Raw genomic sequence first — 23,704 nt, forward strand, 5'->3', positions numbered from 1 at the left:
ACTGGATACTCGGGCCTGTAATAATCACGTTAGAGAAGTCACAAATAAATGGGACCATCTTGACTGGTGTGTAATGTTTGCGGTATTTTGAAATCGTTTTTTATTTCGAAATTGTATGGCTGGTAAGGTTAATCTGTAAAAATTGCAAAAGAATCGACCATCTGGGCTATTATAAGTATAAATCGGTTCAAGTTTTACATAGCTACATACGTTTACGCACTGTTATGCATACATGAGACACCTTTGTGGACATTCCAATCACGATGAGTAAAAACAAAGTACTGAACTATTCACGTCATTTAGGTATCTGGATTCTGATCGTGTGCTCTGGTGAGAACGTACCTACCTTCATAATCGTTGTTATAATTTGGCTGTTTTTTTTTAGATTTTCATCGTTTCTTGTAACTACTTACTCGGAGTGATTTTTCTTTTTGTAATTTACAAAAACTTTGCCTGAATTTTGGTACTAATCACGTATTATGGTGTGGATACTTTATCTTATAATTTTAACTGGGCTTTTACAATAGCGTAACGGACGGATCAAAACGTGACTAAAACGGCTCGAATAATTTAGATTGAAATGTAGTAGGTCGTGGTCCTTTTGACTCTAAACAAACCTTAAAAGCCCCAATACTGTGAAAACTACGGTAAAGTTATTGCAATTTTTCACAGCATAAAATATTATAGTTACTCCCATCGCTTACCCTAGATAAGGGTTGTTGACAAGTTAAGGGGAGAAAGTATGTGTCACATTACCAAAACAGTTTATACTTGTGATTGAAAATGTCCGTTGTCGCCGTAACGATTCCTATAACATGATAAACGTATCATCGCCTTGGAAGAGTGTGGCTAATGGTTATGCTAAACCAACTACCCGTGCTAGTTGCAGCAAGGGTTGGCCAGGAATGTCTGTACCCCGGGGGGGTGGCGCCTCGGACCAGGGTACTCTGACGTTTACGACGTATGAATCACCGTGGGAACCTCACGTGGACATCTTGATGTCTCCAGTGCCGCAGACAACAGACCTGGCAAAAACTCTGCCTACTGTCACTGGCCAGATAGCAACGATAGCCTCATGACGATACTCGTGTGGTGCATTTGCATGAGTTCACTCTCAACGCATGCTTCGGTCTGTGACCACTTAGGATAGATATGATCAATATCACTACAGGAGGAAATATCAACAATCTTTCCCTTCTAAATGTAACAACCTCAGTCGTCAGTAATATTTTTGATAGCTTAACAAAAATCCAAAAATACATCTTTGACATTCCCTTAATTTTTCAACCTTTTCCTTGATTAGTTTCATCCCCATAGGTTACTTACTATTCTACAATGTTCCTGAGCGCTGGCTTCAACTTTGACCACCTCTTTTCCGTCACTAAAACCACTACAACTTTCTAGCACAAATATTTTACTACTTCCGTTTACAGTACCATAATTCCATTAGCAAAAACGTTTTCAAACAATTTCCTCAAATACATGCTGAAGTTTTCTTTTTATAATTTGTCCACGAACCTCCTACAACCTTCCGAATATCGCCTCAACCCCACATATTCCTCAACCTAGACCCAGCTTCTGCATGCAGCATCCAGCACCATCCGTCAACAGCTGATTGGCCAGCCAATCAGTCCGTAATGCCGTATCGAGTTCCCATGCCAGGTCCACAGTTTATTTCAAATTGGCCCAGAAGCCGGAGTGGAAACAATTTGTGCCGGACGAATTGTAATTAGCCTAGTTGTCTGTGTAGTAATTTGTAGCGATAGGAGTGATATCGATAAACAACGTCAATTATAAACAAAAGACGTATTCCAATATTAATTAAGATCTAGCGACGGTCAGCCAATTATCCAGCGGGCGAGATGAGTTACGGCGCGACCATCGACTGTTTATCATGCCTTATGTAAACAACTTGTCGGCTACCTAACCTAACCCTCGGCCCCAACAAATTAACTTCTGATTAAATACATCCGGACTCTTTCTGCATGCTAAGTTGGATACAGGAGAAATGGCTGCCGGTGTTACGAGTACACGGATCTGCGGGGAGCTGCGACTAAAGAGCAAACTGGTGAATGCAGAGTATGGGTTTGTCACACGTGTAAGATATCTACTAGTATGCTTAGATGGGATCACAGATGTTCCTGAGCAGAATTATATTTAAGCTTAAACCCCCAGGGAATGTCTTAAGACTTCAGAAGATAACCACGTCGTTCGGATGGGATTCAGGAGTTGTCACTGTTGCAGCTTTTCCTGAAGATCTCCGAAGAGCACAAACACAGACCATGTTGACCAAGGACGTTTTTCTTTTAATTTAAAAAATCATTGACCTATCTTGTTATCTTTCAAATACTTACGAATTTCCTGCAGGTAGGGAATTACTTTAAAAACCATTAAATACTGGTATTGATTTAGGAACAGTGGCACAATGATTGAGATCCAATTCAGACGGACTAAATCTAGAAATATAACAGTTCCTCTTATCGAATATGGCAAATTAATTTAAATCATATCAAGCAACACTGAGCAATTCAACTCCTCTCATCACATTACCAACACGGCAACGACTGCCAACGATCTCGCAATCAAACGAGCCTGTCCTCACCTCATAGCCCGGCCGTATTAGCCTCGTTACATTTTATCACCCTCCATCTCGCCGAGTACGTGGCCGTTTGGCCGTTTTTGCGCCGTAACTGGCCCGCCAAAAAAGCCGCTGTACAAATCCGATTTAAAGTGTGGTGAAGTAATGAAATGGGGCGATAATGTTGCCGGTCATCAGAGGCGAAGGAATGAAGATATCAAGCTAATGACAACCTCGTCAGTGCGAGGACAACCGAGCCCGACGTTGGGCGCCCATGACTGGACCACTTGATATCATCTGAGCACCAAGTAACACATATCATTGTATAATCAGTGCTTGGGTGCTACTAAACATTCTTCTGGGTTACGGTCGGAATATACCCACTACTACCGAGGACATATGAAACAAATTGATTATGCGATGAAAAGATATTTTTAACGCCTTAGCAGCAATGGCTAAGGTTCTCTGCTAGCATTCCACATTTTGCTGTATGTTAAACAATATTTCCAAAAAATCCTTTTACTAAAATCATTCTTTCAGTTAGAGACAATATTTAGAGACAAAACTACTTATTATTACAATCCTCCGTTTTCGCAGTCCCATCAAAATACATAGGAGTTATTGCTGTAAGATGTAGCACCTCAAGCGTGGCTAAGGGGTGCATGCCGCAATTTGCTGCAATTCTCAAACTGTTTTTGTAAATCCAAACTGTAAACTTTCTTTCAATTAGAAACAATATTTTAAAACATAACTGCTTAATTATTATGAATCTCCGTTTCCGCTGCTTTTCCAAAATAACTCTATTGAGGACTATTGAGAAGCAACAACTCTTTACCATAAGTTTATATCAGCTTTAGGTCATCGAGTGACAGTTAAAGAGCCGATTTATTTCTGTGAACCAAGCGTTTTGAAATTTAAACGTAAATAATCACTATCAATCACAATCGCACATGTAGCATTGTTCAAACATACACAACTAACTTCCTAATCTAAGAAATGTATATTTGTAAATTAAAACCTTCAGCCTTAAATATAACTATAAGTGTGCCAATCAAATTCCAAGTTCTCAGACAAATTAAACATTGGTGAATTAATTTACAATCCACAATCCCCCAGGTCGGAAGGGATGGTCTAACGCCAGCCAATCTCTCGTCCCAAGATTAGTCAAATTGTGGGACCCCGGAATGCGGGATCGGTCCTGTGTTGGGATGCCGTTCTAATTGTATATCAATAACCACCCCATTACGTCGGCCAGGGGACAGTTCCCAGTGAATATATTCAACAGATCAAACGTTTAGCCAAATTACCGGGTCTATTATAATCGTGGGACTTTTACGCTGGGACAAACCTCTAGATGTGGACGGTTGAACCCCTAAGGTGATGGAAATACTAGGAAAAAACATGTAATTCAAATTTTCGTCCCATAAGATCAATGTTAAATTTGACAGAACATACCATAATTTTAAGCAGCATGCCAGTGTTATTGATAAATATATAGTTTTGAAAATTTATGTTTAGGTCTAACAAAGAGTATTAAGGAATCAGGTAATGATATTTCAATTATTCGTTTTTGCCTTTTCTTAATAAATGCTCAATTCTTAATGCTCATCAACTTATTAAGTGGAGGGAAACGGCAAAACTAACATCTTGACTCCCTAGAGGACCACTAAACCTTAATTTTAATAACTCAAGCATTATTTTTATCACAACAGGGGTTTTTTTTTAATCTGTTACAAAGTTAACATTGCTCTTATGGGACTAAAATCCAATGAATATGGCTACCACTGATGAAAAATCTTAACATGATTAGACAAATGTAGATATCTCCTGACCAAAAGGACAGTAAGAAAATACTGTAATTATAATCATTCAATTTTAAAACATTAGAAATCACATTCCTAGTTTATCACCGCTGGGGTATTTGTATGTTTGGAAACTCATAATTTTTAAACACATTTCAATGTCAATATGTCTTTAATGTGAAGATGTTTCCTCCAAAAGGCTTGCAAGCTTTTCCCAGGAGTATTCGTAGTGTGACATAAAATTCGATAACTTGCCCGTTCAAACGGTTAGCGGTATACAACTTCAAAGACTATTCTCTACCGAATGCAAACATAACATTTCATGTCGGTAAAGACGTTTAACTAAGAATTATCAATTATTTTGATGAATTTTATAAATTGAACAAGTTCTGACAAATTTTAACACAAATTCTATGCATAATATCTAAGACGAGGTAAGTTTGTTGTTCAGCTACTCGAAAATAACCCGGGTATCATTGTGGATTTTTAAACAAACTAATCATATTTTATAGAACAAACAAAATATTTGATTCTGAGAAAACCTTGATGATTTTAGGCATTATAATAAACGGCCGTGATAAAATAAAAAACTAATATTTGCCGGTAACAAGGAAAGAAAAGGCATATTATTAATCCTACGTTATTGTAATCCGTAAGTAAGTGAAATGTAATTGGTTCTGTCGTCAACTTCGAACCGCAACACATCTAGAGCGACAAGAAACAGCAACGGAACAAAGATACGTCCTTGTGGTACTCCACACTCTACATAGCCAACCCCAGCCAGTCAGCCAAGTAGCTATAAAAAATATAGTAGGCGTACCCCGTTCATCACGACTTGCGTGGGGCCCAGATTGAAAACAAGCCACCGTTCCACGCGCTCCAAACTAATATATTAATTTTTTCATCATCCAGTATCTGGTTGTAATAAATGTTTTTTCATTAAGCGGCGATGAGTAGTGGCCGGTTGTTAATTGGTCGCAACTATTAGACTGTTTGTTTGCTTTCGCCTTAGCCAGGCGGGTTCCGTAATGAACTCCCGTATATCTGACCGCCCAGTGGCCATTCGTTATTTCGATTCGACTGTTTTTAATCACTCCGCTTCTACCAGGTAGGATTTCTACCGGATCGATTAACGCAGGAACAAGCTTGTAATATTAGATCTGAATATTCGTATCGATGATTTATGCCAGCGATTTAAACGTTCGTGGTCACAATGGGTTTTTGCAACTCCGCGATTATTGTGTAATTATTTTAGTTCTTGGGATAGAGTTTGATACAGAGATTTGCCTAGCTTAAGGGTAAAATATTGTTTCTGAGTAGGTGGGCTACGATCCACTGGGCCATGCCATATTCATACCAAGGCGATATTGAGATTGATAAGGTTGCGAAAAATGTCCACGCACAGTGGTCAATTTTGGCACTCAGGTCTGACGTCTGAGCGTTTGTATTTGAAGTTTGAAATTGTTATGAATGTAACCTAGCCCAATCTAACCCAACCCAAAGATTGATGGGTAGCGTAGAGATTAGATGTGACCACCGGGCGGAGTTGGACTAACACTAATGACCACCGTGCGGAGTTGGACTGACCCTTCGTAGGTCATAAAACTATTACTCGTCCAAAATCTGACCACCACGCGCAGTTGGGCTATCCCACAGTCAATTTAAAATCCAAGGCATATTTTTGGGACAAAGTGTTACTAGTGAGCAGGAAGAGGGTTAGGCCGCAAGCGACATCTTAGGATTCTGGACCGAAATGTTACTGGACCGAAGTGGTTCGACACGGCTCAAACGGCATTTCACGTTGGTTAGATAGTGGTGTAACATCCAACACTTTATATTGACACTTTACCTCTAGATCTACATCGAAAAATTGTTTTAAATAATACAATTAGGATAAAATCCATACGTAGTAAGCGTAAATGGTTATTCCTAAATGATTATTGACGAATAAAGGTTATGCCGTCTTTGATTAAAACACATCTAAAGTTGTTTGTATTATTTCGTTGTCCTGGCGAGCTTCACTCTATGTGAAATCATCCTTAAAACATACTTAACGATATTGCTTTTTTAAACTCGGTTTGAAAGCTAGAACAGAAGTAAGCCTACAGAAATCAGAATAACACACACGTAATTTAGTTTTAAAGTTAAGCGTCAATGTTTTCAACAATAAACTTTATCTGCATTTATTAAACATTCTTTACGTATAATCTTTTGTTTTGTAAACAGAGTACTGTTTACTAAAATTTGTTGTTCCATCTTTATCCGGAGCATCAAAACTCACATCATACGCCAAATAAAATCTGCATATGATTGCAATTTCTCCTAAAACCAATCTCCAACAAAAAATCACGTCCTAATCTTCGAATACTAACCCTATACTGTCAAGTTAGACTATCGAGCCTAACTTACAAAAGTTGGACTACTGAAGATGATACTTTTACAATCGAAACGAATCACGAATATTTGATTGTAAAACTCCAAAGCAAATAGTTGATCCCAACAAATATCCCGATTACTCAATATCACAGTCAGTGGACGGGCCGGCAGCCCAGCTGGTATTAAATAGTTGGGAGGCTCGTCCCTTTAATTAAAATTCCATAAAGGTAGGTTCGCGTCGATCTGCGATATGGGTGTGTAATTGTGCCCCCCCCCCTCCTACTTGCCATAGATGACCAGCTAGTCAATAAGTCTCGGGATAAACCAAATCAAGGAGATGATAGACACAAGGTGGTACACAGAACAAACTACTGTACTATATTTTCAAGATTTTCGTAAATTGTTCTATATTTTATATTAAATTGATTTGGTCCTTTTCCAGATTAGGTATATTGCAATTTTCCTCATTTGAATAGTATAAGATTTGATTTGAAAAAGTAAGGTTGGTAACAGTTTATATAGGGTTACAAATACTCAGGTTTGTGATCAGAGGGAACTCTAGATGTTTGTTTAAGGTTTGACTCTGCGATGTGAATAAAATACATAAGTTGTATAATCAGTAGGCCTATACGAAGGTTACAAAAAAAATTCAAAAGAACGCAGAGCCTGTTCGATGAAATAATTTCTAACGAAATACATGGTGACACCAGCACCCTGTTGTTCAACTGAACTGCTTTCTAAAATTGGCTGCAACTTTAACATGACCATTGAAAGTCTAGTTTCATCAATAGCCAAAGGTCAAGATTCGTCGTCTCGTCGAGGTGGGTTATAACATAGTTTTTATTAATTTGGCTAACCACACATCGACTGTGGTATTCACAATGACAGTTCAGTCAGGGCCAGCTGATAGCAGCTAAAAGCCAGGAGCTGCAGCGGGATTTATGAATGGCAGACTGGCCCACTACCAACAGAAGTGGTTACACTGACTCACTGGTTACTTGTGACTAAACCAACCAGTGTACATAGCTACCCATAAATAAACGAAACTACCAGTAAACGTAAATCAACATCGGAATCCAATGTTTTCCAAATATGTGCGATCTGCAAACATATCTTTTCTTGTAAGGTGCATAATGTTGGTGGTTTAAGTTATTTTCCAACTGAATCGTTCCAGTCTTTCCCAAAACATCAGGTACATACGTCACGAAGGGTTAGGTATTTTGTAAAGATGCTTTTCGAACCCCTCATTTGGCTACAAAGTATTTATCTATAACTTTGTGGATTGAAAACAATCAAAGCTATGATCGAGAAGCCGCCGTTACTTTTATACGTTACGAACACTGTGATGTTGTTCCCCGGGAAGTTCGAAACCAAGACTAGAAGGAATTGAAAACTATTAAATAAGTGGGAAAATAGTTGTCATCGAAATCTCCAACACGTTAACGTCTTTCCAAAACCACCGTTAATTTTTTACGACAATCCGGAACCTACCTTGGATTAAAATTATTATATGAACGAGAAGAATTGAGAACTACGACATTATTAACAACAACATAAAATCTTTCGAGACCGATACCTTAGTATATTTTGTTGACTCGGGACCATGACTATTGGCCGTTTTTCACCGACGCTGCGATGACGATGGCCGATATTAATTAAACGCTGTCCCCAGAGCCCTGGCTGATTAGCCCGAGTGTTGATTTAATTATCGGCCGCTGTTCCCTTGCACTGGCGATTGCATATTCATCAATTTGTCCGATCGCCCCACCCACACCCCGAGCCGACCTACCTCGGTCGCTCCGTGTATACAAATAAGGATTACCTCTCGCCCGGGGACGGATTTAGGGTTATTGCTAGTGTTGTTTTTGTCAAGGGACTTGTCGAACCGACAATAGCGGATTTGGCCCGCGTCCGATAAAAACGACACGACACCGTCTACAATCCGACGACGGCTCACAGGCTCAACCCCCGCCATCGTACACGACTAATCCATTATGTGCGTGTGTTTAAAAAAAAAAAATGTTTGGTAAAAAACGCGATTGTTTTCCGAGAGATGATTCGAAGTTGTTGGATTTGATATTAATGCGGAACGCTTGCTGAGCGGACTCGAACAGACACAATGTTGCATTACACTGGTTATGTGTGTAAAATTATCACCACGATTTGAAATTCAAATATATTTATTCAAAATAATACAGCAGCATGGCTTCGCTAAATTATAAAACTCGTCGGCGAGGTCCGATTGATACTCATAAAATTATGGACACAATTTGGAATACATTTCCTTCATTTTCTGTTGGGGTGTTTCCGGACTAATTGATTGACATTTTAAATAAAAACTGTAAAAATACCTGATTGTCACCTTCAAGTCCAAGGTTTATTCTACTGGATTATGCTCATTTCAGGTATTAGTTCTACGGACCTGACGATGGGCGTTCGAGCTGAAATTAGCATATTCCAATAGGACAAGCCTTGGACCTTAAGGTGACAACCAGACATTTCAACCTTTTTTAATTGTAATTACCTTTGTTTTTAGCAAAAATAGTGTATTCTCTAAGGCGGAGATTGGAGAGGCGTTTATTTAAACATAGAAAAAGAACTTAGATGATCACCAAGCTGAGCAGAGTTAATACACATCCACTTCTTTCCCTAGAGACTGAAAACTCTGAAAATGCAGCCTTAAACAATTTTCCAGGATGTTAGTAGGCTACACAAGCATAAAAGTAAAGTAACGTCGAACTTAGAACTCGAGTGCCAATTATTATTTAAAGATTTTACGCTTGGAAAAAGGTGTTTAATTAACAGATGGCGTTCTAAAGTTTATTAAATGACATGCTAAGGTGAAACACAAAAAAAGAACAAATACAAATTAAGGAAACATAATAATAATTAGAGTGAATATACGTAGATAAATCAAAGAACACCAAGAAACCACCAAAGGATAAGAAAATCACAAGCCACAACTTTAAAAAAATACAAAATTTACTGAGATTAGGGGGTTTCTTACCTTGAACCTGGCCAGCTTGGAGTTTTCAGCAGCAAGTTTGTGCAAAGCTTGGTAATCCGACTGCGCTGATTTGACCATCCATTCCCGCGCTTTTGGGTCCAGCTGAAAATTAAAACAAGGAACACACTGAATACTTGCAGAGGATTGAAGTTCAATACTGCATGTGCTGGATTTATCTGAATTGGTTGAACTTGGAATCCAAGTTCACGTCTGAATTATAATGTAGCTTTTCACAAAAGAGCAGCTTAATGGGTTTTGTTTATCTTAAAAAATGCAATTTAAGAATTGGATTGAAGAACAATTGATATTTATTTATGGTATTTTCGTTTTGAACGTTTTAAATGCATTAGCTAATAGAATCGACATCTATTGAATAGCTTTTATATAAAATTGAAAAAAACATTTTTGCAGTAGATTAAATTTAGCTTTTGGGGCGATTTAAAAAAACAAAACATCTTTGATAGTAAAATTGTAACCAAACAGCTAAAAGTTTAACTGCCTGACCTTACAATGATTTAAACTAATGTTAAAAGGGGTCATACAGTAGCTACTTACTACTGTAGAGACAACCTAAAATAGGTTAAAGATTGACTTCTGACATGATTATAGATCATGATTGCCAAATTATATGCTACTAATAAAGGTTTAAATACCTCTTATTAGGCATCCATTAAATTGCAAAAGCAACGAGCATTGAGCATTTTAGTGGACGCCTAAAAGCACGTATTTAAACCGTTTTTGACTTTTGAAACTTTGTTACAATGGAATTTAGGATTGTACGTTCCACCGGTCTTGAAGACTGATGAGAAGAAGCAGTGGGAAATGTTGGCAAAAGAAACATTTAAGTACACATAATTAATTTTTAATTCAGAAAACTCTTTGGAAAGACGTGCTATACCACATTTTAGCAAGTATAAGCTTAAGCCCCTGTAAAAATATCAACACCCTCTCCACATATTTCAACCTCTATCACAACTCACGCAGTACTTGACCCGCCAAAACCACCGCCCCCGCCGTTACCTCAATCGCCGGTGTAAATCCGCTCATAAGCCGGCGGTAAATAAATCGACGCACCTCATTAGCGGTAAATAAAGCGCCGGAATCAAAACTGTTTAGCGCTTGAGAGATGGCGACGTCTCTAATAGGACGTGGCGCGTGTTTGGACAAGCCAAGACGGATGACGGCGCGCCACCTGCCACACGCTATATATAAGCGCATAAATCGGCTACACGTGTTTATCTCGTTATTTACGCGTGTTTTGTACCTGCGCGTCGCTAAATCATACAAATTGTTACACCCGCGTGGATTAGTGAGATCTGGGAACTGATGCGCGACCGCGGCTGGGAATGCTCGGGTGTATGAGGGATGGGAAATTGTTGGTCGTCGGCCACGGGCTAAAACTATCGCGGACCACTGTGTCGACGGGGCTTGGAGGACTGTTTTCGTACGGAACATTCAGGCAGCGGAATCTCTGTCAGTGGCATTTGTATCGAATAAGTTTCAAGTAAAACTGTCCAAACTAACATTTAAATGTGTGTTTAAATCCAACAATTTTGTGACGTTAATGACGATTGTTCACTTTTATTCGCGTCTATATAATACAACACGTGTGTCACTTTTTGGTAAATACCAGAGAACAATAGTATATTTTATCATCTTGTCAAAATAGTTTTAAATGCTTAGATAACGAGACATGTAGAGGTGTTTGGCGGTTGGTGTCAACGATTTTAAGGAATTATTACTCAAACACATTGCGATAAAAATACGCAATTCGGAAGGTTAGGCCCTATATCTCACTCTTACTTCTAGAAACAGCAATTTTTATAGATTTTTTTCAAAATGTTGTATTTAATCTCTGACACTGACCACCAAATAACCTGTATAATAAACGACTCGCACTCCATTTATACAAGACTGACAAGCTACATGTGTTGTGAAGGATGAGTGATCTGTTAAGTGTGTATCTTACCCTATACCGTCGTGTCATAGCGGGGCGGTTTTGTGCATGGTATTCTTAGTAATGTTAATTTGGGTTGTATACAACCAAACCTTATCTTTTCTTGTATAGTATATCATTGAATTTAGCCATCATTCATAGCTACCAATTGAAACATCTAGTATCTCACCAAAACATAGCAATGTAACTTCATTCCCATAAAAACTATCTATCTATATATTAATAGGCAAGCATGTTTCTTTAAAACCTTTTTTCTCAGCTCGTGTGCATCGTGGGGTAAATCTACGCATACCGTTAGAAAGCTATTTTCCTGTAGGTGTGCAGAATCCCTTTATAAATTTAAATAGGCTCAAAGATAAGCACAAAAAATGAGTTTAAAAATTTGAAAAAATTAACATGGATCTTATGCGTTGCCATGCTGGTGACGAAATAACAACGAAATATAAACAGAAAATCAAAACAAATGGATGAAACTCCAATCACATGTTTTATTTACAGTGTGGGGTGAAAATAGAGAAGTGAGTAAGTTTACATTACATATTTTTGGTCGAGTTTCGACCACTGGACGACCTCTCGTATATTTAAATTGAAATTTGTGAATTGTAAAAGAAATTATGTTTAAATACTTACTGAAACAAAGGAATGTGTGTCCTCGTCCTTTTCTGGTCCTCCCTGGAACAAAAGAAAACTGTGTAGGAATTTAGACAAAGATAATTATTGTATAAAAATTAGTAAAACATACATCAATTCAAATATTGAGCTTCGTGTATACCGTGACAAAGTTTCTAAAAAATTCCAATTTTATGCATTAGTATTACAAGCAATCTTCTTTAAGACAATATTATATAAAAATTAACCTCTTGAAATAACATTAGCAATGGTAGCTTATGGTACTGTAGTTATAATAAGGCTTTAGTATACCTAACTATTATTATATTTGACAAGTGTAACTTGGTATAAATACTATTACATCTTTGAATAGATAATGTAAATGTGAACGCTAAGGTGCTGAATTTCAATTGTAGCACACAACTAAAATAGCACCTAAGTATGGTACAATATAAATTTATATTTTATCTTATGTTTATGTAACTGTGTTACTTGATGTAATACATAACATGCTATAGTTGTCAACAACTTGTCTATTTAGTTTTACTTGCTCGAAAAGTAGTCGTATTTGAGTATGTTTGAGCTACGTCCCTCTTTATTCAATCCCTAGTTGAAAGTGTAAAGGAATACAAAATCACTCATTGAATAAATAGGAATCTAACTGCAAAACATATACAAGTTTTACCTTAGTCATGTCGCCGTAGCAGTTCAGTAATTCATAACGGTGATATCTCAATGTTAACAGTAATATAGCACTTTCTTACTATGTTACTAAAATCCCGGCCACTCCGCACTAATAATGTAGCCTCTGTTCAACAAATACGTTCTAACCACTCAACACCTACAAAACACTGCTGAATCAAGGTTGATCAGCAGTTGCGCCGGAACTCTTGTACAGTGTAACGTCAACATTTTCAACAATACCTGATCAGTCAGCTTGTCATGCAAGACTCGACGCGAACCGGTGAAAAACTGTTGACCGAGTCAGAACAAGAGTGAATCAACAGTTCCTACGATGTTTACAAGAAACACTCTTTATTGGTTGGTCAAATTTCTGATAAAGCCTTTGAAACCAAAAAATTAAACAAAATATGAGGACCTGAGCACAATCTGTGCATTTTAATAGGACTCAAAAATGTTGTTTCTGAGGCAAAATAAACAATAACATTTTATTTTCAAAGATTATGTTTGATTAAGACAGTTGGGTTAATAAATTTACTAATTTACAATAACATCTATACATTTTTACATTTATTCTTCAGAACTAAAAAAAGTCATCTAACTACCTCAAACAGATTACAATCATCAATAAAATTAGTAAGTTCAATCAGTATTTTAAAATTCTTTACAGCTATCCGAAATTTTAAGTCTGGACTACTTAACTACAACATTTTACTCCAAAAACCAAGGTCAAACGTAATAAACAAACAAAACACGATTATTAATTATTCCGGTGACCACAAAACACGCGGTGCGACTTGTTTGTATTTTTAATGTAATAAACTGTTTCCGAGAGCAAAACAGAGCGGAAAAATACAACAAACTCATCACGGGTGACAGCGGCGACATGACTCTGATGTCACGGCCAAACAAGCTATGAAATCGTCAAATATCCGGACTGTTGCATTGTGTCCGAAACTAAAATCTGTTAAACATTGCCTTGGAATAAGTAGAGTTGGTGCGGATGAATCTAGGAGGGTAGAGACGAAACCAAGAGTATTCTATTCTGGTCTGTGCCAAAACACGTTTCCGAGTGAATAAATAAATAGTTTTCACTGGTAGATATAAAGCAAAATGTTCGTTGAGTAAAAATAAATAAAGGTATTAAGAAAGTAGTTTTGAATGAGTAGTGACCATCTTTTGTTTGGTATGGAACATGGATGATTCAAACCCCATTTAAGACTTATGTTGTACACATCCAGCTGTTTTATTTGGATTTAGGTCGCAGATTATGAAAAATGCTTAGGGTATTTTGTAAAATGTTACAAAATCGTTTATAAAATCCTTAAGTATCTTTAAAAGCCCTTTACTTCCAAACCTAGCAATTTTGTGAACCTAACGTCCTTCATACAAGTAAATAATAATCAATAGACCTGTGATACTAACGGGATATAAAAGGATCTACTATTAAATGCATTTATGAAGAAATAATACTCTATAGCCAAAACTGGTACACGATGTACGTAGTTTCCTAAAATATACTCCTAAATTCATAGTGCACAAAATAAACAATAAACTACACGGCAAATGATTTTCGAAAATAAAGAATAATCCACATGGCTTACTGTCAACACTGCAGCACCAACAAACAAAACGAACAAAATGACTTCCAAAACTAAAAACTATTCGAAATGTTTTACTTTTATGTACAATCTAAGAATGGGTTCACCTTTTTATAGCCATCTCTAGACGTTGCTCTAGACTCTCCGCCTGACATCGCTCACATCACATGAACAGAACACCGAACACGAGAGACAAACGTATCACGCTACTACACTTGTGACACTCTGTTGATGATAAGAGGGTCAGGGCGACGAGAACCGCTGCTGACTCTTATCACTACTTATCACCCTTCTGTGGGCTGCTTCCCTTCGCCGACATTCGTACAAGTACTGTGGACTCAACGTTTCAGCGAAGAACAGAAATTACGCCTTGTGTATACCAAACAATGTTGTAGTACAAATAGCACCAGTCGAAAGCCAATCATGAAGGAATGAATTGCGGTTATGGTCTTTGCATCTCGAGAATACGATAATAAAATTGAAATTTCCAAGTGATTACGTAGTAGTAAAAACGTATGGAAAAATCATAAAACCCACGCTTGACATGGCGAAATTACAGGTCCTACAATATACGATTAACATCTGGAAACACCTGACAAACTTTGTGACTCTAGATTTAAAAAATGTTGATGGTTGGATATTAGACCTACACTGCATACTTGTACAAAGATAGTTTTATCTTATTTCAATAGCTTGGAAAGCAATGTCAAATATTTAAATTATTATGAAATATTCATACATAATTTTTGGTTTATTAATACCTCCACAACTCCACCCTTGTGAACTGTACTTTGAAATGATTGTAAGAAGTTCAAATGTGACCTGGCCATTAACAAATTTTTCAAATGTGACCTAGCCTTTAAATATATTTCAAATGTGACCTGGCCTTTTAAATATAGTTCAAATGTAACCTGGCCTCTCAAATATTGTTCAAATGCGACCTGGCCTTTTAAATATAGTTCAAATGTGACCTGGCCTTTTAAATATAGTTCAAATGTGACCTGGCCTTTCAAATACAGTTCAAATGTGACCTGGCCTCTCAAATATTGTTCAAATGCGACCTGGCCTTTTAAATATAGTTCACATGTGACCTGGTCTTTTAAATATAGTTCAAATGTGACCTGGCCTTTTAAATATAGTTCAAATGTGACCTGCCTCTCAAATATTTTCAAATGTGATCTGACTACTCACATATTGTACAAATGTGACCTGACAGCTCACATATTGTTCAAATGTGACCTGATTACTCATACTGTTTATTGTACGAATGTGACCAAATGTGACCTGATTACTCATATATTGTACAAATGTGACCTTAACACTCAAATGTTGTACAAATGTGACCAAATGTGACCTGATTACTCATATATTGTACAAATGTGACCTTAACACTCAAATGATGTACAAATGTGACCTGACCACTCAAAGCTTGTACAACTATACCCTGACACACTCCAACACCACACACGGACCTAACCACTAACCGACACCGCGGGAGGCGCCAACGTTTGTTTACATCTTGATCAATCAACAGCTGATTGACCCGGGTCGACTGACAGCTGATAACATCTTCTCATGCATCAGTAATGAGTTGTATGATTCATTGCGAACTGCACTTCACGCTGCCCTTCATCAATTACCATTGTTTAACTCCACTATACACCTCTGTCACAACTCCGGCCATTTATAACTTTCGTTAATTCGAACGGTTCGTTAACAAATTCTCTGAAAAGTTATTCATCACGGTGTTCAACTGGATTGGTTTGTTCGATCGATTGCAAATTCAAACTGTGGGCCATTCGTCATTTTTATTTGTTGAGTCATAAATATTCGACAACAATCAAATTTGTTAGGAATTTCATTATTCATAAGTCTTTTGACATGGTATACCACACGTATAACTCTGTATCGTCTACAGTTTGCTGAGTCATCCTTGGTTAGGTTCTACAAAAATAAAGCAGTCTGACGAGCCAATTTTTATACTAACGCACTTGAAGAATACTACTTGTTCAACATACTACAAGATCATCATTGGTTTAAGAAAGTAATTTGTGTTTCTTTCAACAGTCGGACGGACAGAGAAAGCCAATAAAATTTCGTTTGAAATTCATTCAAACCAATTCTATAATTTGGATAGCTAAGCAACTTCGACTCCTAATCTTAACTCTAATGCAAAAAGGTTTAAAGTGAGTTCAAGAGTTGCCCTGTACTTGCTATACATTGTTGGCCACTTCGTGTTCAAAGATTAAGTGAGAGTAGACAAAAATTGTCGGATTCGTGCCCCGGCTACTACGCCAGTCCACCGCGCATGTCTGCTGCTCAATGGACCGCGCCTGCGCACATCATTCACAACTACGAGAGTAACTCACCTCAGATATGAGCCGCGCTCCGACAACTTGATGTATTCTCCCATTCACAGTCAGATTACAGTTAAGTGGTCGTGTATATTTCTCGCTCTGAATGAAATAACTGTTTGCACATCGTCGTAAAAGATCATACGAATGTTTAGAGTGCGAATAAAATATGAGAAAATAATGACATTTTACTAATTCATTTCATAGATTATATAAATAGCAAAATCTCGGTGGTAAAGTGGCCTTTACTCTTAATTTAACCGTGCTACTGTATATTTAATTAGATGACCTGCTGTTATTGTACATGGATATTGACTGGCTTTTGTGTGACTTGTAAGAACCGACTCCTGTAAAAATATATTTCATAGAGAAGTAGGATAAATTATTTACTTCTTCATTATGTACATTCACAAATAATAACAATAAGTCAAATATTTATACTTGTTTGTATTCTCAAACAATTTTACAATAAATATTCAAACTATAACTTGTGATAAAGTATATTTTTTAAATTAGATTAGAAGGGTTAATTTTCATTCTCAACATGCAACAATTTTGACCTACAGCACTGCTCTCTTCAATACACAGACCGGAGTAGTTTTATGGCCTCTGTTTGCCTTGTTACCTAACACTACAAACACGGAGAAGTCTCGAGTAGTCAATAAGATATAGGTCAAGTTCTTTGCAATAAAATAAAAAGCCTGTAGAACGTTTAAGCAATTTACGGTAAACTGTGTATTTTATTACATGCCGAGTCTCATTTGATCGGAAAACATTAACTATTTGTATTGGGTACACTGGTGTACGTTTAGAACTTTAACACCTTTAAACAGGGGTATTTTTATAATAGTAAATTTTCTAAGACATCTTGTGCGGAATTTACAGCTAGTGAATTTCACCACAGAATATAGAACCTAAAGGTTATTTTCACCTTTAGGTTCTATTTTCTTTGATTTCACATGGCGATTCTCGTAGTAACAACACATTCTTTGGGTGGTAATACTTATCTTCCTACCATTCTCTATAGTTTAGTGCTATAATGCGATTTTATACCTAATTACATACCTAATATAAAACCGAACCTGTGTAGCACATGTAACATGTTTATATAGGTTACTTTAGATAGATTAAAGTAATTTTTTTTAAGAGGTTGGCGGCCTCTTTTAACCTTGCATTTGCCCGTCCACATAGATTACAGATCTGTGCGTGGAACGCAGCATAGCAGCATAGCAAGGGGTGAGCCGGTACAGTACAAAGGTGAACTGTACTGATAAAAGTTTGTGGCTGTGACCAGGATCCGAACCCACGACACTTCTGCCTTGGGCCCGAAGTCCGCGACGCTACCGACTGAGCCACCGACTCACCATTTGGTAACCATTAGGAAACAAATAAAAGTTGAAATATAATTTTTGTTGAAAATTTAATGATCTTTAATTTGGCAAATAGTCACTTTCCACTCCGACCGACGGTTCTCAAGTTTTGAGCCAAAAACTAAAAAAGGTTCCCTGTTTTCGCTAATTGCCGCTATAGCTCGCTTCATTTTATGGGGAGTTTTGGTATAATCTTCCCTAGGTACCTAGAGTACCTAAGTTTGCAAAGTTTCGAAACTTTCGGAAGTTTTCGGAGGTTGAACCTTTTCTTGACTGGACTAAAATGTAAACAAGATTAAACAATTCGTCGGGATTACAATTAAATGACAAGTTTAGGTAAACAATTGAACGTTATTAAGAAACGTCACTCTACAACAACCTTCAAATTATTCATATTCTCTTTGATACTAAAAAGGAATCTAAATAATTAATCATACTAATATAATATTAAGACTTTAAAAAAAGAGAACAGTTATTCCATAATACTCACAATGTTGCTCTTACTCCTTTGGATCCTACAGGAAATCTTTCTCTGAACTTGCATTGTAACCACACTCGCAGATCGCACGCTGAGTAAAAAATTCAACTTCCAATAATCCAAAAACTGTCCACTACGTACTTTCCCGATTTATGTCGACTGACACATTATAACACATTGTATTCAGTATTGTACAGCAATTTAAACATCTCAAGGCAAATTACTAAGCAAAATTTTACCTGCGCACTATTTCAACCATTTCACACTTTTTCTCTGTTGCAGATAAATGAACTTCGAATTAAATATTAAAAATTGAACTCAACTTTTGGCGTGACACACTGCCACTGCTCTGGCTTCCACTGCCACACTGAACCTCGTCGTAGAATGAATTGGTAAACTGTTAACACCGCGATAGAGCACGACTCATTTGTGTTTTATCAGGTATTTCATTATGGTATAACAGATTAAATTATGAATAGGTGACTTAGTCGTACTTGCTAGGATTGCAAAAGTTGAGTCATTCTGAAGATAATGTGAAAATTTTTTTATTTGAATATTTTCAGGGTTATGTTGAATTTTGTTTAATGATTTTTTTCAATACATACTAGAATTTGAATAAATCTTAGTTACACGTAGCTTTGACATTTCGTTTTGAATCTTTAATTGTTCTTTACTCCAGTAAACTGGTGGTTAAAATTGTTGAAATGTATTTGTACCTTCATTATACATCAGTAAGACTTGTATGAGTTTTATAAGTTACAGGGAGTAGAACCACAAATAATATAAATTATATCTTTTCAACCAACATAAAAACCAAAACAAATATCTAAATATTGAAATAAATCGAGTACAAAATTATTTGAAGGACTTGTCATTTCTTTTACTAAAACTCAAATTATTCTCAATCCCGATCAACTGCACCAGTTATACCTTACTCATCCGATTCACCCTCGTCTTGAATGATTTTAGGAAGCACTTTGTAAACATTGCACTATCACAATCACAATTACACTGTCAACACGGTGCATTTGTTTACATCCGTAATATCTGAGATGCCGGTTGATAGCGCTCTTATCAATGCATCTACGTGATAACAGTCCGAACCAAGACAAAACAGCTGATTGCCGCGACTAACACTCATTAGTGTGTTTTCCTCAACTCAGCTTTCTCCGTTGACAAACAACCTTGAAAATTACTAGGAGTCGGTCTTATAAAAAAAATAGAATTAGGGAAAGTATGATTCTCTCACTTTGAACATTGTTAGCGGAGAGAATAATTTAGTCAGAATTCGTATAGTCTCGTGAATTTTTATGCAACCATAGTTATTAGTAGGAATTTGTAATACTCAAACGCTAACTCATTCGATGGGTTGTGCATGAACTTATATTAAAGTGATTATTATTTTGAAAAACTACTATTTGTGCATTCCTAGTAATAAATGTACCGTTGTACTCTTTCTCGATAAAATATATTGTTTAACAGATTTACAGAAAATCACGGATCCAAACACTTATAGGGCTTAAAATGTAACCTCTGCAGATGATAATAGGCCTATAGTATTCATTCCATAATTTTCCTGAAACTTACCAAATACGAGTACCTCAACTAAACAAACATAATTTTGCATAAAAAGTCAAATTTAGGTTAGCCTGCCGTAAAAAGTTAGTTTTTTCTAAATTGTTTAGTACTTAGTTTCTAGCTTAACATTCAAAAATGTTTTTACATTTTTCACCACCTAGGGGAAAGAACGTGTGTCACTGAGTAGTCTACACACCCAACACTCCTCAAAAAACGTTCCCACCCTCGCGAAATGACCCTGACCGAATAATTGTGAAATATTGTCAAACAACCCCGTTTCCTACTTTGAGGCCGATGAACGAACATAACAATATATCTCCAGTGCTGAAGAGAACAATAAGTTAAAAGCACAAGAGGCACGGGACGTCGAACACGTGTGGGATAATGAAAACACAAAACATCGCCGAGGGCAACAAGTGATCCTGCTTAATTTGATAAGTCCTCAAAGCCCCCGTCGTTGACGTCTGGTGCATTTGTCTTTTTAGCGAAAATCCTCTCATTTGAGAGCTTTTAGTGTTAAGAGAAACTCGTGGAAAAGTGTTTTCTGAAAGATTAATTGTTGCGTTGTACGTTGTACTAAAAGTCTTAAATTAAACTCTACTAAGGAATTGTTTGTTACAGGTTCAAGCTACGATTAATTTAAAACAAATATATTTTAAACAATTGAATAAGTTGTTAGTTCTTTGTTGATTAATATCCATTACAATATTTCCTTGTTTCATAGAACAGTGAACTAGTGGTTACCAAGAAGAATACATGTACAATTTCCACTTCTGATTTGCAAAAGAATTTGCTTGGTTTTAACTTTAAATCTGAATTAAAACGATAGTGTATGCTATGAAATGTGTGTAAAATTATGAAATTGTTAGTGGTTATAAAAAGTTGTCTTTATATTCGGTTTCCTTGTTCGAACTAAGGAGTATTTTGACATCTAGGTTCTCGTCGTATATTTGCTTTTATACACATCGTCTAATAACTAAGGTTTTCTACAAATGTTCACTAATAATTTGTAGGATTTTTACCGGTTTTGCAAGGAACTTCCTAAACCCTCGGTAATATTTCCATCTAGCGTCGACCTTCCTTTAAGTAGCATCATTAATTGGTATAAGGTAATAATAATACCATTATAGAGCGGCTTCGGTGGACCAGGATGCGATGAGTTTTTTTTTACTAGGAATTTAACCTGGGGGCAAATCCTTATGTCATAAAGCATATTATGTCAACATAACCAATATAATGCCACCACAGTTAAAACGATTTAGGAGGACACAAACTTCGAGTCTGTTTGACGGTTCAATGTTCTGGGCCTGGTTCTATGCATCGTGTACTAAAATATCCGGAATGATGAAAATATCGTTTGTTCGAAACCAACCCCAGGTCTACTCTATAATTGGACTTTTGATACAGCGAATGGCGGTGGATAAGCTGATCTTGTAACATTATACAAGTATCACTGCATTCCACATTCGGCTGGATTCGTATTCAGCTTAAATTACGTAGACAAAGTAAACACTTCCTGAGGGAAGTGATAAATTATTTGAGATAGAAAATGAATAAACAAATTGAGAAAACCAAAGCCTGTATTACCTCAAGTCTCACTTTTTCTGGAAATCCTCTGATTATACCGATTACGTAATTTCCAGAGGTGGAACAAATGTTTTTTTACTTGTAAATTTTATACATACTTTAGCACTAGAATAATTGCATGGAATTCCATAAAATTCTTAAGAGCTATATCACAATTTTAAGGGTCCCATTCCACAATAAATAGAATTTTACATGTTTAGCACGCTTAGCTGTGTCAAGAAATGGGCAAAATTAAAGTCTCCTTCCTACTTTTACGAGCCTCTTTTGAAATAATATTTTGTCTTAATTACATCTTTAGCGCACAAAAAGGCGCGTGGCTATGTCGAGACAACAAAGTGTTTAATAAGAAACGCCCGAGTTGGGAGTTCGCAGTGGAGTATGTACAAGTTGAGCAAACCGCGTAACAAGGTTGCTTCAACAAACTTACAAACATAACATTATATTAGACCGACGCTGCGCTATGCCGCAGGCACTCAGCTACTCCAAACTCCTTACGATTGTGGCAGCGACAGACGAATCTTGGAATATTGTGGAGAATATGTTGAAATACGAGTATGCGAAAAAGCTTGTGCAACTCTTTGTACGACTAATTTCAATCACTTGTGAGAGCGTGATAAGAACGTGGTAAATTTAATGTCTAAACACAGAGGGATTTAAGATTTTTCGCTATGGGCTGCACTTATTTTCTTCCAAACCCTCAACTTAAACTTCAGAGCCTTATTTAACATCGAAACGCTGATAGGATTATAGTAATTATGTTTAGTAACTATTTCTAGTACGAAATAATCTAAGGTTTAACAAATATTTGACCAGAGTTTACGTAACATCGTAAGCTCATTTGAAGTGGTCAACTGCACGCTCCTAGTATTAAAATGCAAACTAATAAAGCATCTAAACTATTTTTCCCATTTTGGGAGGGTTTCTAAGGGTAAGTCATAACAATCGTCAACATAATAACATAACCACTATTACTACTGGCGGGCGCAATTCTGTATTTCATACCTAGGGGTGTGATTTATAATGTTGTTAAATACAAAAAGCTTCTCACTTGGTTCCAAGGAATAAAATGACCCTGGAACAGCCTCAATAGAATAAGCACCTTCTGAAATTATACGATCACGTCAGATAAGAAAGTGATTCCAAGACCAAAGAAGAGGACTTAAACCCTAGAACTGTCTTAATAGACTTTCTGTCCAATTAACTATACGATCACGTCACACAAGGCAGTGATTCCAAAGCCGAAGAAGCTGACTTAATAGACTTTCTGCCTACTGAAATTATACCTTGATCCAGTAGTAATTACAAAAAATATTGTACATAACCTACAGTAGCTTCGAGTTAGTACTCAACCGAAGGCAGAGAAAACCCATCGAGTACAACAGTACTGTACAATATTCATGAGCTATTGCCAGGCCGGTGTAGAAAGCTGCAGACAATAAATAGGTCGGTGGCAGTGGCGAGTGGCAGCTTAATGGGGGTGACGAACGGACGGTAGTCCTAGTGTACATTACCAGGATATCAGATCCATGCGTCACTGGGGTACGGGTATGAGCCGAGAGTGCTATCAGTGAATAATGTGAGCCGCGATGGCTTCACTTTCTCCGAGCCAAGCATGAAACACTCCGCGGGAGATGGCGAAACTCAGAGGAAAATGAGCAATTTTGTAGAATCACTGTGCCATTCAAACTCATGTCAAGAAATGAACAAAACTTAGTATGAGATTTGA

The 23,704-nt window shown here is 36.9% G+C and overlaps 1 protein-coding gene across 1 annotated transcript in view; it reads right to left on the bottom strand.

Annotated features, from left to right (window-relative positions):
• The window catches only part of LOC128995579 (ankyrin repeat domain-containing protein SOWAHA-like), a 106,550-nt gene that overhangs the window by 43,175 nt on the left and 39,671 nt on the right, over window positions 1-23,704 (bottom strand). Inside the window, exons 5-6 of the mRNA XM_054420596.1 lie at window positions 12,351-12,392; window positions 9,764-9,865 (exon numbers count right to left, since the gene is read on the bottom strand). Coding sequence (XP_054276571.1) covers window positions 9,764-9,865; window positions 12,351-12,392 — 144 coding nt within the window. The remainder of the gene's footprint in view (window positions 1-9,763; window positions 9,866-12,350; window positions 12,393-23,704) is intronic.

Source organism: Macrosteles quadrilineatus, unplaced genomic scaffold (assembly GCF_028750875.1).
Source record: "Macrosteles quadrilineatus isolate MER2022 unplaced genomic scaffold, UCM_ALF_1.0 Scaffold_5__1_contigs__length_97177068, whole genome shotgun sequence".
Classification (NCBI taxonomy): Eukaryota; Metazoa; Arthropoda; class Insecta; order Hemiptera; family Cicadellidae; genus Macrosteles; species Macrosteles quadrilineatus.